General features: G+C 34.0%; 1 protein-coding gene across 1 annotated transcript in view; it reads left to right on the top strand.

The window, feature by feature from the left end:
- The first annotated feature begins 811 nt into the window (after positions 1-811).
- OCA2 (OCA2 melanosomal transmembrane protein) overlaps positions 812-13,636 on the top strand; it is a 313,841-nt gene continuing 301,016 nt past the window's right edge. Inside the window, exon 1 of the mRNA XM_031959092.1 lies at positions 812-1,137. Coding sequence (XP_031814952.1) covers positions 866-1,137 — 272 coding nt within the window. The 5' untranslated portion in view covers positions 812-865. The remainder of the gene's footprint in view (positions 1,138-13,636) is intronic.

A 13,636-nucleotide genomic window follows, 5' to 3' on the forward strand; every position in this document is an offset into this window, starting at 1 on the left:
GTTATAACTTTTGCTTTAATATCTTTATGCTTGATGATGTGTCTCTTTCCTGGAAAAAAAGCAGTTTTTTAGTTATTACTTTCATTCATTGATTCAATATAATCTCTATCTTCATATTATAATATTTCAATCTTTATCTTTCCTTTGTATAAATACTTTTCTACTTAAAGATAAATGGCGTTAAGATGGTATTGGAGAAATATTTCACAAGATGAAAGAAATATAATTTCTTTTGGTGAAGTCATATAGCTTGGTATCATTCATGTGTATCACATGGTTATTAAGGTACAACTTCAACTCCTTTCACATGAAGCAAATTAATTCTGTTTATAAGAGATGATAATAGGTTTAAGGCTAGGCACAATCATAATAGGCTTAAATTCTCCTTCCCCCCCCCCCCAAATGCCACATTTTATGTAAATAATGTACTTGACATTATTATGTATGAGGTATGATTTGTGAATAGTTTTCTATCTGGACATTAAATACTCTACTGTTCTCATTATACTAGGGTCAATTTTAGATATTTGCAGAATGTAAATAAACTATGAGTATAAAACTGACCCAGATAATCCCTAGGTTATTGGGTAATAGATTTACATGGTGACTTAAAAATGAATGTGGAAAATTATGAGTCTGCATATTAGCCTTCTTAATTTTAAAGAACAATTTGATATAAAACACTTGATCTAAAGGATTACATTACTAAAACTACAAAAGACCTTATAATTAGGCACTCTTATCTGTAAGATAGTCTCATGGCATAAAAATTCCTAGAATAGAGTTATATAATGTGATATTGATAGTTGAATATATTTATATATATTTGGACCCATTTTTAGGTGATAGGAGCTACATCAGAAATATGTACTTGGAGAACAAAGATGGAGGAGTCATTTCAAGAGAGCTAGAGATGGAATTAAATCAAACATCAGCTCCAGCTCATGCAAATGCACATGCACATATGGGAGCTGAGCCAATTACGGACAACTTTAGTGAACTGAGGTTGCTGAAGGAGTTCCGTAGGATAGCAGCTGTACAAGGAGAATCCCAGAAATCCTCTTCCAGTGGAATAGAAGAGGATGACTGCTGTATTACTTTGGATGATGGCTTTGGCCCACTTCACATGCAAGAGAGGTGAGTTTAAAAACTAATTCTGTTTCATCTAGCAGAGATTGTTTTTGTTTGTTGAAAAGACTGATACATATTGTGTTTTAGTTAACACCCTCTGGGACATCATGTATTTGGTTGGAATCTTCCAAGAAATTTTATGACAGTCTTTCATAAGATGACTAGCTTAGCAAACTTGCCAAGTACTAACTTCCATAGCAGTCCTGAGTAGGTTTTTTCACTTTCCAGAAATACAGTTTGGTGTTTGTTTAAGCATTGTTGATGTAAAAAAAAAAAAAAATTGAGCCACATTAGATCAAGAAGACAGAAAGGAAATTAAAGCCACTCTAGATTAGGAAAACAGAAAATAGTGTTAATGAAGAGAAACAGCAAGATATAGTGGATAGTTTTCCTCATTGTGAAGAAAATCAGGATCCAAGTTCTTGTTATGACCTTTGACATAACAAAGGTTATGTCTGGTTCATGAGCCTGGGACAAATAACTTTACCTTTAGCATATTAGACAATTTTCTAATGCTATAAATTACAGAATAGTTGATGACTTGCATTGTTAGAACAATGCAATCTCAGGTCTGTACCCTTCATTCCTTTGTTCCTTCCTTCTTTCTTCCTTCTCTCCCTCTCCTTTTATCCTTTCTGTCCTTCCTGCTTTTTTCTTCTCTTCTTCCCTCTCTTCCTCCCTTTATTTCTCCTTCCCTCTCAGAAATGACAGAAAGTTCTGAGATAATTTAGTCCAACTTTTTCTTGATTAGAAATGTCCTCTAAAATGTCATCAATAAACATATACTACAAGATTTTCTTAATATTTAATATTCTATATATATGTTATTACCCATGGTAAAATGTAAAGTACTTAAAGGTAGGTCTACTATAGTAGTTACTTAATAAACTGCTTATTGAATTGAATGAAATCATAAATTATTGGTTGAACTCTGAGGTCATGCACTATAGTCAATGAACTTTTAGTAACTCTAATAGACACTTTATAAAATTTCAATAATCTAGACATGTCTAAGTTTAAATTCTTTATTCTCTCTAAAGGGTCAGTATCTATTGGGCTTATATCCCAAAGAGATTATAAAGAAGGGAAAGGGACCTGTATGTGCACGAATGTTTGTGGCAGCCCTTTTTGTAGTGGCTAGAAACTGGAAACTGAATGGATGTCCATCAGTTGGAGAATGGCTGAATAAATTGTGGTATATGAATATTATGGAATATTACTGTTCTGTAAGAAATGACCAACAGGATGATTTCAGAAAGGCCTGGAGAGACTTACACGAACTGATGCTGAGTGAAATGAGCAGGACCAGGAGATCATTATATACTACAACAACAATATTATATGATGACCAGTTCTGATGGACCTGGCCATCCTCAGCAATGAGATCAACCAAATCATTTCCAATGGAGCAGTAATGAACTGAACCAGCTACGCCCAGAGAAAGAACTCTGGGAGATGACTAAAAACCATTACATTGAATTCCCAATCCCTATATTTATGCCCACCTGCATTTTTGATTTCCTTCACAAGCTAATTGTACAATATTTCAAAGTCTGATTCTTTTTGTACAGCAAAATAACATTTTGGTCATGTATACTTATTGTGTATCTAATTTATATTTTAATGTATTTAACATCTACTGGTCATCCTGCCATCTAGGGGAGGGAGTGGGGGGGTAAGAGGTGAAAAATTGGAACAAGAGGTTTGGCAATTTTTAATGCTGTAAAGTTACCCATGCATATATCCTGTAAATAAAAGGCTATTAAATTAAAAAAAAAAAATAAAGGGTCAGTATCTTACTCTTAAGGGGCGTTAAATTGCTTTTTTAACCAAAGACTCTGGAGATGAAAGATTTCTGTTTTCCCTATCTAGCACAGTGTTTAAACAGAAAGAGCTCTCAAATGGCTGTGAAATGGGCTGGTTTTAATTCAACCAGCACATCTGATTGCACGTTTTTATATATTAGAGAGTGTGTATATTTCTTTGACCAAGAATCTTTATTATTGAACCATTTTTGTTTAACTTGTAAGTACTTTCATAGTAACATATTTTGTACCTGAAAGTAACTAAATTGGATTTTATTAAAAAAAATATTCAACTTAGATTTTTCATGAAGTTAACTTGCCACAATGATTTTGAACAAAAGAGGGATCATAAGATCTTACATTTGGAGTTGGAAGCTATGTTAGAGATATTTAGTCCAACAAAAGCATTCAGCAAACTTGAAAAATTTAGAAAGCTTAAGTGACTTGCCTCTGATTACACCGATGATGAGTTAAAGAAATGGGATTCGAATCCAGGTTTTTCTGACCTCAAATCTAAAGCCCTATCCACTAAGCATCATACTGGTTTCTTGATGTTAAAAATCTCAGTTTAAATGTCTTTTGCTGAATTTAGGGTGCAAAACGGAAAGAATACAAGTTACAAACACTTGGGGTTTTCTTTTACAAAGGAATCTCTATTAAAAGGGGAGGAGAACCCTCTGTAATGTCCTAAAACCAAAGAGAATCTGCCTAAATGGGAGGTGTTAGATTTCCCTGGATCTGAGACTACTGTACTCTGGAGGAATCTAATTTTTCTTCCTTGTTTTTTTTTCTTGTACTTAAATCTGGTGTTTAAATGGATTTATTGAATTCATTGGTAAGGGGTGACTTTTAGTAAGGTAATTAGCATTAGTAGAACTTCTATGCAATTTATAATCACAGAATAGCTTGGGAGCTGAGAGGTTACTGTGATGTGCCCATTGCCCATAATTGTCAAAGATGAGACTTGAATCTAGATATTTCAGACTCTGAGATTAGTTCTCTATCCATTATACTAAGTTGTGTCACATAGTCTACTTTCTACAGAACAATATTTCCCAGTATATTTCATTTTATTTTGGTAACCTTCACTAACCAGTGAGCAGGAAATGTTTCTTTTATCCTGGGTTTAGGTAAAATAATCCCAAGAGAGATACTTTGGTATCAATATAACTGAACATAGTTCATGTCTTTAAAATATTATCACTAATGTGAGAGTAAGAACTCATGAAGTCTAGGCAAGACAGTGTCTACTTCTTACAAGTCAAGTGGTACACAGAGCAAAGATCATGGATACTCTCTGATTCCAGGGTATATATTGCTTAAGAGTTCAGACAGAGCTAGGTCCACAGAACTAAGTCAGAGAAGATACCACTCAAGACTTTCCTGCATGAGTATAATCTTCCAGACCAGTGCTTTATAAAAATTTTTCTACTTGTAATCCTGGGTTTATAGATGTATAAAACAGGTATACAAATCAAACATTTACTGATAACTAATCATAATTTTACAACCCCCACATTCAGTTATGAGACCCCATAAGGAATGGTAAACCTCAGTTTAAGAAGCGAGGTTCTAAAGAGAATATTGTACACAGATTGTGTGATGACCAACTGTAGTAAAAATAAGGAGATTTGGGAAAATTCTAATAGATTTGTGATGAAACATGCCATTCACATCCAGAAAAAGAACTATGAAGACTGAATAGGGATCAAAGCATAGTCTTTTCACTTTTTTTTTTTTTTTTGGTAATTATTGTTGTTTGTTTGTTTTTTTCTTTCTCATGATTTTTTTTCCTTTTGATCTGATTTTTCTTGCAGAACACAGAGAATATGGAAATGGTTAGAAGAACTGTACATGGTTAACCTATAATCAAATTGTTTGCTGTCTTGGGGAGGGAGTAGGGAGAGAAAGGGAGAAAAACTTGGAACACAAGATTTTGCAAAGGTGAATGTTGAAAATATCTTTGCATGTATTTGGAAAAATAAAATACCATTAAAAAATTAAAGATAAAAAAGAAGTTGCCTTCTAGAGTACAGGTGTCAAACATGGCCCAGGGGTCACAGGTGGCCCACAATACTAAGGGCTACCAAAAAAAAAATTTAAATGTAATTCATATCTGATTTTAATTATTGATGAATTAATTGAAAAATACATAAGATGTGTGGTTTTCTAAATCAGTATGTGACCTGCAGGGATCCTTATAGATAGTTTAGTAATCCTGTTTTCTATTGGAGTTTGATGCAACTGTTTAAAGTATAGATTTTTTTCTGGCATAGTCCTACAGTATCCAGGATCACATTTACCTCCACCTTATCAAAGTGGGATCTGATGGAAAACTGTCTATTCTTGAAACCAAATTCAAAATATGACTCTTTTCTCCCTCTGGAATAGTTACTTTAAGGAGCAACTGTTTCTGAGTAATTCAGTTTTTAAAAAAATTAAGGAAGTACTTGGAACTCAAAGGGTCTGGCCTAACTTCACTCAAAGCACCTATATGCAAATCAAAACTTTTCAGGGTAGAAGTATAGGAAAGACTGTAGTCTGAATTTGGAATCACAGGATCAGTGTTCTCCTGTGTAGTCACTTAAGCTGTCCCTAGAATCTTTATGCCACAATGTTACTTATTTGTTAAGTGAAGAAATTGGATTTAGAGATTTTTAACCTGTCTGTGAACTTTTTTTTTTTAATATTTGTATAACTGAATTTTAATATAATTGGTTCCCTTCCAACCTTATGTATTTGTTTCATGTTTCTTAATATTCTGATTCAAGGTCCATAGACTTCACCAAATTTACACAAAAAGATGAAGAGCCAAATCCCTTGATTAATACAATAAAATGGAATATGTTATAGTAGGTGGCTTGGTGGATAAACTGCAAACTAAACTTGGAATCTAGCTAAGTTTTAATCTTGTCTTAGACATTACTAGCTATGTGACTGGTGAAACGTCACTATCTCTTACAACTTCAATTTCCTCTTCTATAAAATGGGGATAATAATAACCTCTAATTCACAGGATTGTCATGCATTATTTTTACTTTGAAAAAGATAAGAAAAAAAATATATAGATATAGAGATAGATATATGCATGTATATATATAGATATATACACACATTTCTTAGTTTTTCAACCAATTTGCATTTTTATATTCATGTTTTTCTTATTTAAAGGTATATTTATGTACCTGTATATTGATTGTTGTGAGAATCAATTATAAAGCACTTTGAAAACTTTGAACAATTGTATAAATATGAGTTATTGCAATTGCTAATATCATTAATGTTGTTTTTCAGGAGGGCCTAAAGAGGTTCCTTTTTAAGTTGTCCTGCTACCTTATTTTTCTAGTGAAACCCCACACACAGAGTGCTGCTATTCCTCCTCCCTCCTCATTTCAAGTCCTGCTTATAAGGAGAATAGGACTGTAAAAAATGAAATATAGTGATGGATTTATGAAAGCTTTTGTCAAATACAAAATATACAAACACACACACAAAAAAACCCTGTTTTAAAGGAGATTGTAATTTAATCAGGAGTGGGGGTGGGGAACAACATGAGGAAGATGAAAAGGGTAGGTGTAAATGGAACTTTCTATCATTTTATAGAGTCTTGGATGGAACTGTTCTGTCTTTAGATTACTACTTGCTTGAATCTCTTGGTTCCAGAACTAGCTTAATATTTTATAGATGATCCACAGTGCTTGATAGGTTTCCTTTGTCAATATAATCACATTTACTCTGCTACATATATTTGCCTGGATCCAATGGTTTTCAAAGATTTTTCATACTTAGTCTCAAATTTGTTTGATTGAGAATATAGTATTTTAAGGTACCCCCAAATAGCATTTTTATCACTTTAAGGAGGGTGGTACAATTCATTGACTCATTGATCCTCACTATTAAACAATTTTTACAAGGAAAGAAGTTTTAATCTATAGATTACCAAGAATAGGGACTTAATCCATGTAATAGTGAATTGGCAGGTTCTTTCTAAAAGCAACAGAACAACTGCTTTAAAAAAATCTGTATCTATCACATTAAGTGGAAAAAGCGGAGACTATGTGGTGTGGCAAGTAGATGGCAAGATCACATCAGTGGGTGACTGGATAGGCTGTGACAGGAGAGCATGGTCTTTACAGTGAAATAAATGGGTTACTTTATACTCATTTGGTCATGAATCAATGACTGCTAAATGCTGGGGATGGAGTTCCAAAGATGAATGGCTTTAACTTCCCCTGGGAGTGGGAGGCATCTGGCAATCTGGAGTGCTGAGGGCTGGTGTGGAGCTGGCACAGGTGGAGGATAAGTGGGGCATTTATGTCAGGAAGATGGCAAGATGTTCTGGGGAGATGACTAAATAAAATGTGAAGGTGAATCATTATCTTAGGTCTTTAGCCATCTAGATAGGGTAGGCTAAGTGATCTATTTTTTTCAGCTCTTTGAAAATAGATGTCTGAAATTGTTGTATAATATATTTATAATAATTACCCATAACTGTTATAATTGCTGGTTAGTCATCTATAACCAAAGAGTATATTATGGCAGAATATTACAGAAGGTTGCTGTAGGAACATTGAAAATAATCTGAAAGTAGCTAGGCAAGCACATCTGAACCCAATTACACCTGCAATTACTTCTTGCATATGATGTCATGCAAGTAGCCCTTGACTTGGAGTCAGAAAATAGGTTCAAATCTTCACCCTACCAGTTACTAATTTCCTTATTTGTAAATAGAAATGATTGGATTAAATTATTTCTATGACTCCTTTCATCCTTAACATTCATGACCTATAGGTCTATCTATTAACCCTAAACAGAAAGCATTAGGAGGCCAGAGGCCAAAACAATATTGCCCTAGTCAATAATAAACATTTATTAAGTACTTACTGGTGTCAGGAACTGTGCAAGATGTGATGGGAACAACCTCATTCCCACATTTTCAGGTTGCTGGCTGGCATCATGTCACTCTTCCTGACTTTCTAGATTCCAAACCTTTGCTTACCTGGAACACAGAAATCTAGTTGCCTGACCACTCTTACAGAATTTTGCCTGGCTTCTGGCAAATGATAGATACCTCTGATTCCTTCACCTTTTCCTTAACTCTCACTTCCCAGAACTTTGTCCAGTTCTTGCCTTTGGATAACAGAGATATCACGGATTCCCAAGGAGTTAGATGTTAACCTCTTATTTCTCATACTCTTGACTCAGACATCAGAACCATTACCTTTGATGCCATAACCCTATTGGCCCCATCTTTTAGTTTCTGGTCCTTGAAAACTTTTGACCCTGAAAACTCCCAAACAAGGTAAACCTTTTACATTTGGAAGAATGTTTCCAAAAAGGCTAACAACTATGCATAGAATTAATAAAGACCCATAATCCTTCAGAATTACTTATTATATTTTGGATTATTTAGGAAGACTCAGAATATAGCTTTGATGATGCTGTTAGATAAGGTAGTATGTGGGTAGAGAGTCTAATGATGATTTGAAAGAATCTAGAGTGAGTTAGGAGCAGTGAATTGTGGAATCTAGAGTAAAAGGGGTGTGCCTGAGTATGGAAAAAGAGTTGAGGTGAAGAAATGTGGAAAAAGTGGGCAGTTAATGGAGATTGACTTTCCACCTTCTGCATTTAGCCCTAAGAGACTGTGTCTGTCTTTGGGTCTTAGTGCTTTTCTTTATAAGATACCAGTTTTAGGGAAATATTGAAGAACAACAATGATGAATAGGTTTGGTTTCTTAGAATTTATTGAACATTTTTTGAGATTTCTTTATTGCTTACAAGGGAAAGGAGAATATAAGTAGGCCCATATACATTAATTAATAGCCTAAGAGTACTGACTCAGGACCTCTGCCTAAAATTTAACTCTAAACTTTGATCCACAGTTTGAAAAAGTAGGTCTCATTGCTGTTGTCATTCATAATCTACTGTGATAGACTGTTGATAAATGTAAAAAAAAAATTCTGTGTCTAAAACAGGAATAATACATAATTAACAAAGTTGTCAGTTTCCAGATTCAATTAAATTCAGTGTGTATTCATTATCATTAAAATGAATAAATTGTTTTATTCTTTGCTGATCTCTCTTTTTAAAGTGAACCACTAGGTTTTATATATTTCTTTTTGTGTTTTTAATTTTTGCTTAGCCAAGTGTGGGATAATTTGGAAACTAAAATAGGAGACAAATGTTGAATTGATGAATTTTTTTATCTTAAAATAGCACTCATGTACTGATGGATATAGTTAGAAAAATAATTAGTTGTCAGATTGACAAATTTAAATTATATATTTATTCTTGTATTAGATTGTTGAGTATGAAATTCCCCTTCCCACTTCTCCCTCCCACCCCACTCCAAATCTCCCCTCCAAATCCAAGGAAAATGGGATTGTTTTTTCTAGTTGTTTTCTTAAAATAGGAGGTAATTGTCCTTTATATTTAGTATGTTAAAATGATTAATTAAATTTTTTTTTCCTGTCAGTAGGGATCTGGGGCTGGAAGCTTAAAGGGAAAAAAAAAGATTTGATAGGAAATTTTAAGTTAAGTGATTCATTTCAAGATAGCTTTTCTTTGTTATCCTAAGCAAAGCACTTCAGTCTTTATTTTATTTAACTCTTAAGTTTATGATGAAAATGCTGATCATCCTCATCTCCTTCTCCTTTTAAAGACTGTATTTCTCTACATATTGAGTTGGACAGCTAGGTGGCACAGTAGATAGAGCTCCAGGCCAAGAGAGCTCCAGGTCAAGAAGTAGGAAGATCTGAGTTTAAATCCATCCTCAGAAACTTATTAGCTATGTGATTCTGGGCAAGTCACTTAACTCTATCTTTAACTATAGAGATCATCTCAACTATACCTCAAAAGATTGGATATTCAACTATTGACTATTGGCTCCAAATACATCAACTATTTCTAATATGTACTTCTCAACTGTATATTTGTAATGTATCAAAAATAGTATTTTTTGAACTATTCAATTTTTTTTGTATGGATTTTTAGACAGATCTCCCAAATAACCATGGACTTCAAAAATGAAACCTTGGGACCTTGATGTAATAATCAGAAAATTTTATATGGTTGTTGATAGTTTACTTCTTCATATGCCTTAATCTATTGGGAAATGTCTCTTAAATTTGTATCAATTTCCTACATATCTTAGAAATCAGTTTATATCAAAGAAATATGCTACAAAGATTTTTACCCAGAAGTTTTCTTTCTAATTCTAAATGTACTGGACAAGATTGTGCCTTTCAGTTTTGTGTACTTGAAACTGTCCACCTTAATGGAATTCCTATTCCAACTGGACCTTGTACAAGATACCCTCCATGAGAGTGCCAAACACTTTTTGTTTTTATGTTTTTCTTGTCATTAACAATTTAAAGGATTATTGTGATCCTATTTGTCAAATAATTTTATGGAAGCCTAGCATATAGTTGAGAGATTACTTGTTTAGAGGAGAGCTTTTAAATCTGTGATTTGCTCTATCAACTATCAAATATTTACATGTATATACACATATACATACATACACATGTATATTTGGTAATCAGCAGACCATTAATATCATGAGATGTTATATTTTTGTTGGAGAGAGTTATTTTAGAATATCTGCTTTATAAAAGGTCTGTCAGGAATTCCTTCAAAAACATATAAGTTGTTCTTAACAAGATTTCACAGAGATGGGAAATCAGGCTCATGGGTTAGTAGTTATTGATGTTCTCAAATGCATAAAGGGAATAATAATATTGTCTGTGAATTTTTCCATTCTTTTCATCCCTGAGACACTTTGCAAAGTCATTCATCAATATCTTCAAGACTACATCACTTTCAATACAAGTTTCTTTGTTCTGTATATGTCCTGATCCCTCTTCCTGAGTTCATCTTTTGAAATGCCATTTCTTGTATAGCACATCAAGAAGAGGGATCTTGGCCTCCAAATTTGGTAGCTTGTCTGTTATTGATGATGAAAATAGATCATTATATGAAATAATATGACAAATTTATTCAATTTTATCTCTGTTGTCTTCCTGCCAGTTTCATCTTTAAATGTTCTTGGGATGAGATTGCTCATTTTGGTTTTGTGCCAAGGTTTCTTTAGAAAGTTTTATAAGGAGTGATTGCTTATAATATTCCATCATTCTCTTCTACAGTGAATTTGTTTTCTAAATTCCTGAGACAATAGTGAATAAGACCACTTCTCAATTTATTGCTTCTGGCCTTAGGATAGTCCCACAGATCAACTCTTGACACAATAGTGAATAATCTTGTCAAAGAGAACCAAATTTCTTCCTACCTATGAGCCATAGAATTAGCATATCAATGGTAGAAGCTGGATAAATGTCACTTCTTGCTTCTGTTTCTCTGCTGAATTTCCTTAGAATTCAGTCTTCTTGTAATGGCTTTACAATTGGATAAAGCTAAGGAGATGAGTTCAAGCCTGAAAATTCCTTTGAGATACCTCACAACACCAGTTTGTGACCCCAACTTTTTGGAGTCCCTTCTGAATCTCAACATTTGGTGGCCCATAAGGGCCCTGGCTTGATTCCCTACTTGCCAAGGTAAGCCCTCCATTTTTTTCTCCCACAATCCTAGAGTGGGACACCCTGAGCCAGTGGGAGAAAACTTGTCTGGGTCATTGGGAGCTCCACTCTCAGCAAGTTTTCTTTGACTGGGGATGCCCAGACTGGGAAATTCTTGCAATTTTTGGCAAAGTTCCTAGGGAATCTTTGCCACCTTTTCACCTTCTCTGGGATGCCAGGGAATACAGAAGTGCTATAGAATAACTTTTGGTAGAGATGGATCAGTCGTCTTTCATGTCATTTTGTCTGTATCTGCATCTCTGTGCAGAATGTCTGTGTAATGTTTGTTCTGTAAGTTAATTTTATTACTTGGGGAAAGATTTAAAATGTAATAGCAAGAAAAACCTCTATGCTGTAGTTAGAATGCTGGAAAAATTTCTTAAAAAACCTAACTTTTTTTCTGTGGACTTCAGCTGTGGCCAAGCTGGGGACTGCACAAAAAAAGTTAGCTAGTTAAAATTAAAATAACATCTTTACAGATTCTCAAGTTTTGAGAGCAAAACATCTTAGCAAATTCTCAAAATTTTGAAAGCAATGATCAAGAAGTTTGGCAATTAATCATTTTAAAATTGCAAGAAAAATTTCTGAAACATCTCAGTTGTGGGAATTGCTAGCAAGAGCAAGAGTAGCCCAAGTCTCTCTGTTTGCTAACTCTTCTCATCTCAGAATTGTAAGGAAATTCAAATTCTGCCTCACCTGCAGAAGACCCATATAATCTTGCTCAAATACCACCCCCCCAGCCAGCTTGAGGAATGGGGATGGAGGGAAAGTCAGGCTCCATGGTCAGCATTCCTTGAATGCTGGCATCTGAAACTACCATCAAAGGGATATTCTGGCACCTCAGTTTTCAGCAGGTTCTTTCCAGGAACTGCTTGGGAAAAATTTAGGTACCTTGGCAGCATCCAGAAAGCTAGTCAACCTCTGCATTTAATAAGACCAATATTCTCTGTCTTAAATATGTATAAGCTATGAAATTTTAGGCAAATTATTTTATCTCTGCCCAGTTTTCTGATTTATAAAGAGAAATAATAGTTGTTGTTGTGAAGGCCACATAATTGCAAAAGTACTTAGCATAAAACATGCTATATGAATGTTCACTGCTTTATTGGATATAATTGCTTCATATTTGATAACTTTATGGATTTTTTATGTGACCAACAGATAAATGATTTCAATGTGTGTGTAAAATAATTTGGAAATTTGTTTGAGATATGATAGTAAAAGCAATTTTAAAGGAAAGCCCACTAAAGAGATATATTTGCACTGATAGTGTTAATAGAAGAATTTTGCAATTTTAGGAAAACAGAAAAGCAGTTTGCCACTACTTTAGAAACTCTGGTCATCCAGAGTCAGACTTTTGAGAGTTCTGTCAGTAAAAACTGGCACCTTAGTCCTTTTCCTGGTTCACAAAAGAGAAATAATTTGCATGAATTGGAAAATTAGCAAATTGCAATTCAGTTTGTCTAGGCTCATCAACTAAGGTTAAGTCAATTTAAAAATCTGTTCTATCTCAATTTTAAGAATTGTCTTGTTTTCTCTCTAAAACAAAAAGGAAATTTATTTAAAAGAATAGAAATTACATCTAAGACTATTTGGCTATCACTTAGGAAAATTCTAAAATTATTAACTAAATTACTTGGAGTTATTGTATATTGTCATCATGTTAAGCCTTTTCAGTTTATCTCCAAGTATGAGGTGTGCACTTCTTTTCCCCCTTGACAGAGTGGGGTTAGGGTATCAAACAGCACAGTTCACAAAAGCACTAAAAAATAGTTGGGGTGGACAATTTAGTAAGCTCAACTCCCTCCCTGGTCTCTGTCAACTCTACTTAATTTGTAAGCTTGCCAGCTTTCTTGAAACCATCAGGGTAAGCAGCATCAGCTCTGAGAAATAAACCTGTTTAGGATTTATAGTTTCTAAACAAAGAATGTGTTCACTTAGAATCTATAAGCCTGTATAATGATTGATCCTTTGCATCAGGATAAGTTTTAAGCTTATAAAGCATGTTAAACAGAATCTCTTATGGTTTATATCTATCCCTGAGCTGCAATTGGTAGAATTTGCTATTAGAGATAAAATCTCTTGGGACTGTAATGGATACTCTTTTGAGTTCTGAATTGGATTGCC

The sequence above is a fragment of the Sarcophilus harrisii genome, chromosome 3 (assembly GCF_902635505.1).
Source record: "Sarcophilus harrisii chromosome 3, mSarHar1.11, whole genome shotgun sequence".
Classification (NCBI taxonomy): Eukaryota; Metazoa; Chordata; class Mammalia; order Dasyuromorphia; family Dasyuridae; genus Sarcophilus; species Sarcophilus harrisii.